Below are 6,000 nucleotides of genomic sequence, written 5' to 3'. Positions count from 1 at the left end.
ATGACCTTGGCCAAGTCAGTTAGTTCCTATAACCCTCAATTTTCTCATCTGAAAAATGGGTATAAAAATATTTACTCTATTTATCTTGACAAGTCTATTGAGAGAAAGGCACTTAACCTTAAAGCTCTCTATAAAAAGTATTATGATTGTTATTGCTTGAAGAATAAAAATGTTTTTTATTATTTTCTTACAGTTGTGACAATACAAATATAACTTGAGATGGATTGTTACTTCAATTGATAATCCTACTACTAATTCTTTGAAGGATATCGGCTCTTCAGTCTCATCCAGTTCAAAATGGCAGAGAAGGCTCCCCCTGGTCTGAACCGAAAGACTTCAAGATCTACTCTTTCCCTTCCACCAGAACCAGTGGAGATCATCAGAAGTAAAAGTTGTTCCCGGAGAGTTAAAATAAATGTAGGGGGCCTCAATCATGAAGTGCTGTGGAGGACTTTGGATAGGCTTCCAAGAACACGATTAGGGAAGCTCCGAGATTGCAATACTCATGAAACCCTGCTGGAAGTGTGTGATGACTACAATTTGAATGAGAATGAATATTTCTTTGATCGGCATCCAGGAGCCTTTACATCCATTTTAAATTTCTACAGGACAGGGAAACTCCATATGATGGAAGAAATGTGTGCCCTTTCTTTTGGCCAAGAGCTCGATTACTGGGGGATTGATGAGATATACTTAGAGTCTTGTTGCCAAGCAAGATATCATCAAAAGAAAGAACAAATGAATGAAGAGTTGAGACGAGAGGCAGAGACTATGAGAGAAAGAGAGGGAGAAGAGTTTGATAATACCTGCTGTCCTGAAAAAAGGAAGAAACTGTGGGACCTGCTGGAGAAGCCAAATTCATCAGTGGCGGCAAAGGTACAAAAAAATGCATTGTCTTATTCCATGTGGTTAGTATTTTGTGCTACTGCTATATTGCAGGGAGCTTGTTATTTTTAGTTACAATATGTTTTGTTTGCTTGTTTACAAGGAAGAACATAATGTTATGCTATTAATTATTAAAAAGACAACCCCAAATCTATGTTAAATGAAATTATGTTCCATATTAAAGCAATTTTTAAAAAATAAATCTATTATAAAGTGAGATGTACATATTTCAGTAGTTAATTTGTGTGATACTTCCCTCAAAGTGGAGAAGCATTACACTTCATAAATACTGTCCCAGCTATACCTCATTTTTCAACAGATATATTCTTGTGAAATTCTACTTTGGTGAATCTTTTGCTGAGCTGAAAACAAACAAAAAACAGCCAGTTTTGTTTAAGTGTACTATGAGGTTACTATTTAAGTATTGATCTCAGTACTACTAAGCACTTAAGTACTATATAGTACCTTTTAAGTGAGTGATTTTTTTCAAAGACAAATTATTTTCTGAAATGAGGAAATACCTTCTTTCCCCCTTTGTTCAATTTGTCTGGATTTCCATGGGATTACAAGGATCATTTGGAAAACCATTGGCCTGTGTGTAGAGGTTGTGTGATGTTCTAGTCTCCTTATCTCTGGATCTAGAGTGTTAAAAATTGAGGACATATCACAAAAGATCCATTAAGTTCTGGTTTTAGTGTCCGGGTCTATTTGAGGAGAAGGTATTTGGGAAGAAGGGAAGGTCATTTTGTTTGGTTGGAAGGGAGTACGAAAAGCATCACTAGGGCAAAGGCCCAATATTGCTGCTGTGTTTATGGGTCAGAACCCATCCAGAGAGAGTTAGAAACAATTTTACTTCCCTTCACCCCCATTCCATACTACCTTAAAATCCCAAAATTCTAAAGCTATCACCTGTTTTTTCCAAGGAAAGATATTGCCATGTTGAAATAAAGTATGTTAGGAATCTATTTTCTGAAATAATCTTCCTCCCATATTATTCCTATACCAAGAAATTAATGCAATTTCTGATCATAGATTTCAAGTTAGGGGATTAGTCAGAGGCCATCTAGTTTAACTCCCTCTTATTATGAATGAGGAAACAAAGATCTACGAAGATGAAGTTACTTCCTTAAAGTCACATACCTAGTAAGCATTAGAGGTGATATATAAACCCAAGTCCTCTTACTCCAGAGCTAATACTTTTCCCAAATACTGCACTCATAATGGGGACTTTGTGATAAGAAGACAACCTCTCAATTAAGAGAAGATTATTCTGTATGGATTGCTTCATATTATCGGTTAAAATCAGATCAAAGCTAGGTAGCTAGCTACATCTCTAATACAGCTATATTATATCTCTATATATTACATCTCTAATACAGCTATATAACTCATTTAAAAGTTTAAAGTAATTTCCTTTTCAGTTATTCTAGTACTTATTTAATATGAATTTTATGCATGGCTAGCCAAACATTTCTTTGTTTCTTATAGTTTGGTGTATTGAATTGAATAAATTACACATTTTCATTCCTGTTAAAAACTATAACATGAAACATATGGATAGACACTATGAGTAGCAAGAGCAAAGAGTTCATAATTTTCATTTTTAGATCAAATGAAAATGTACTAGGCAATAGGAACTATGGAATGGGAAAATTGTTTTGGCTTTTTTTTCAAGCTTCCCTGGGAAAATAATATTTTAAAAAGTAATATAAGTTTTATTAGAAAATGACTTTTTGTTTGAGAATCAAGTATTTTCCATTACAATATGAAATATATAAACCTAAAAAATCAGAAGCAGGCACCTGGCTGTGAACCCAATTGCATTTTGGTGTATCCTGGTGGTTTGGTCTTGTTAGGAGATCCCTTTGGTTTCTAAGAAAGTTTTATATCTAGACAATATGATCTGCAGCAATAAGAGAAAAGTCATCTCTGGCATATTGCATACTGAGGAAACATATATATACAAATAAATATATATATATATATATATACCTCTGGCAAGGTTTGAGTAACCACAAAAACCCTGTGAGCTGTAATTTTTCTTAGATTGGGAAGAGAGGAAACTAAGGCAAGATCTGCACTCAGACTGGAGGTCAGAAGTGTTTCAGAGGTTGCTACACATTATTATTTATTAACATATATTAACATAAATAATGAATAAATAAAAGGTTCCACCTAAATTGCCTATGGTTCTGGGTAATTTGTTTTCTCCCCTAAAATAAGAATAGCCAAGATTCCAATTTTATCTTTTTTTTTCCGGGAAAATTAATTGTCATTCTCAATGTTAGATGATTTTGAAGACTATTAACATATACGGACTGGACTCAGTAGTTAAGTGTAGTACACTGGACCGAAGAGTGGTACCTTGGGAGGTAAATTAACCCATGCAGGTCTCTAGGCTACCATTGAGTAAATCATTGTTCCAGTAAGCCTCCTAGAAAGGAGTTGATCATCTGTGTAATAATATTCAAATTATTAAAGGAAACTCTGTATGGTCAGGACAGCTTTATAAGTAGCATGATTTGTATGTAAAACAAAAAAGTTTTTGATTCAGGTAAAAGGTTTTCTTTTGGGAAAAAAAAACCTTTAGAAAACATTTGTAGTTTTCCAGGTTATAGATGGAGTTGAATAAATAAGTTTATTCACTAGAATGTGGTTTTCGCTAAGAAGATGAAGTTTTACCTTGTTATAAATAGCTTATTTCTTCTATTTAAAGATGTATAGCATTACCACTAACTGTATGCCTATAAGAATTAGTCATATGTTTATCAAAATACTACAGATTAATAGCTATCACTAACCACAGGTTTTAGAGCAAACATTTTTAGGAGCGCACGATTTATTTTAGATCATTTAAAAAATTTTCCTAGCTAGATTGTTAATTCAGTTATCTGTCTGAAAGCTATAGATAATAATTAAATTGGGCTGATTTTATGGGGCCTTATTCATCACAAGCACTAAGCTTTTACCAAACTTGAATTATAAAGCTAAAGGAATCTTAACTAACCCATGTGAATTGTTTGCTGTATTTCTATGAAAGAACCTATTGTTTGGTTACTTAAATATCTACGTTGTCCTCTGTTCATGAATGGCCAAATATTGTGGAAATTACTGGTATTGTACTATATAGTAATACAACTAAGGTACCATTCATTTCCATTCAGTCAATAGCCCTGCTCAAATAATTTTCTATTTAAATGGATTCCATATTAACTGCTACCTATTCCTTTGCTTTTCCAGAATCAAATTACTTAATTGAATAGTTAAGTCCTTTCCCTTCCTCTAATTTAAAGCTTTACTAGGAGAGCTTTGTTAGTGCCTTAAGTGTGCAGATAGCACCTGGACTCCTTAGGAAAGCTCTTATAGATAATACTCTTGGAATTATAATTTATTTGGTTAGGCTAGGGAATTTCCTCTTATACAATTTGAACTTCTTCTACATTTTCCTTGTATATGCACTTTTCATATTTACTTTTAGGAGACTAGGTACCATCTTTGAGGGGCACAGTATTTATTGATATAATATTTGCAGCTCTTTGGTGTTCCATACTTTTCATTTAGGTATATAGAATTTTACATTAAATAATGCCCTGGTTTAAATAATAGTGTTATTTATTGCCTGTTAACCAGTTTTGAGTACACTATCCTTGGTCATAGGCTTTAAATCACTGAGCGATTTATATATAATTTAGGTTCTATACAACTTGGAATAATGGTAATATAATACTGAAATTAATAACAACATTAGAAAAAAGGAGAATCAAACTGCTCTTACCTTTGCCTTAAAAGGGAACCTGAAGGGGGCAGCTGGGTAGCTCAGTGGATTGAGAGCCAGACCTAGAGACAGGAGGTCCTGGGTTCAAATCCGGCCTCAGACACTNAAAAGAATAGGTTTAAGATTGAAAATAGTTATTATGCTTTGTTTAATATCAATTTATATGCTTAAAGAATATCATTAAATAATTCCAGTGATTTCTCTAACCAAAATTCTTCCTGTTCTTTAATCTTACCTGGTACTAATCCTATTTCCTACACCTTGACAATAATTGTGGCCTTCTATATATTACACTTCAATCATCACAAACAAGGCTAGACCAGAAACACTTCCAAAATGTTCTGAATTGCATTAATTACAGTAGCCATGTAATAGCTAGAAGCAGCCTCTGATGCAAAGGTTGGCCTCAGTGTAAGGAAAACCTGGGCTCAAGCTCCACCTTTTGAGGCATACTTATCCTTCCTTCAGTTCTTTGTGAATCACAGTCTCTCAGTTTTCTAAGTCAATCTCTGAGAACGTGATTTGCGAAATTGGTGCTGAAAAAGAATTTCCTTTCTGGAAACTCATTACAGAGTTGAAACTTCAGAGCTGATTAAAAAAAATGGATTCTATCAGTTCCTATACCATTAAATATTAATAATTATTTGTATGAATATTATCATACCTATATGAATATCTATAGAATAAACCTGAAAGTTTTTTTCTTATCATTGATTAAACATGGAAACAAGACAGACTAACATACAGTAACTAAGTTCCCCTAATGGGAGCCAGACTAAACAATAATGTTCAGGATTCCTAGGTACTTGCCTGGTCCCAGCTTATTTAAGTATATCAAATGAGGTCTTCCATTAATTAAAACATTAAATTCGGGATAGTTCCTTCTCTTCCAAAGGCTGAACAATTTTTTTTATAATCAGTAATTCTTTTATGAGAAGAAAAAGTCCATTAATAACCTGTTTATCTGACCCTGCTAACCTCCCTCACTAATGGCATTCAAGTCCTTTTCTGACATGAGGAAATCAATCAATATCAATATCATCTTTGTACCAAATCATGCTGCATAGACCTTGGTTATGTCATGCCTTTTTGGTTGCTTCGCTTAAAGAAGACAACATAGACCTAGGAGCCAATAGTGAAGACATCAGAAATAATTATTAAGGGGTGAAGCGCTTGCCATCTAAAGGTAAAAAAAAAAAAAAAAAGATTGGTGGACAGAGACTTGGGGAGACAACCAGTAAAGTTAGAGGAAAGTTAATCCTTCAGTGGGTACTAAAAAAAGACTTGTGTTCCAGGCACATATGGGGCATTTAATTAAGGGAAATAGTCTCCTTGTTTGG

The 6,000-nt window shown here is 33.8% G+C and overlaps 1 protein-coding gene across 1 annotated transcript in view; it reads left to right on the top strand.

Moving 5' to 3' along the window:
- Window positions 1–297: 297 nt before the first annotated feature.
- Window positions 298–6,000, top strand: part of KCNB2 (potassium voltage-gated channel subfamily B member 2) — a 463,030-nt gene continuing 457,327 nt past the window's right edge. Inside the window, exon 1 of the mRNA XM_044665898.1 lies at window positions 298–876. Coding sequence (XP_044521833.1) covers window positions 298–876 — 579 coding nt within the window. The remainder of the gene's footprint in view (window positions 877–6,000) is intronic.

This window comes from Gracilinanus agilis, chromosome 1 (assembly GCF_016433145.1).
Source record: "Gracilinanus agilis isolate LMUSP501 chromosome 1, AgileGrace, whole genome shotgun sequence".
NCBI lineage: Eukaryota > Metazoa > Chordata > Mammalia > Didelphimorphia > Didelphidae > Gracilinanus > Gracilinanus agilis.
This window is presented reverse-complemented; position numbering and strand designations above follow the sequence as displayed.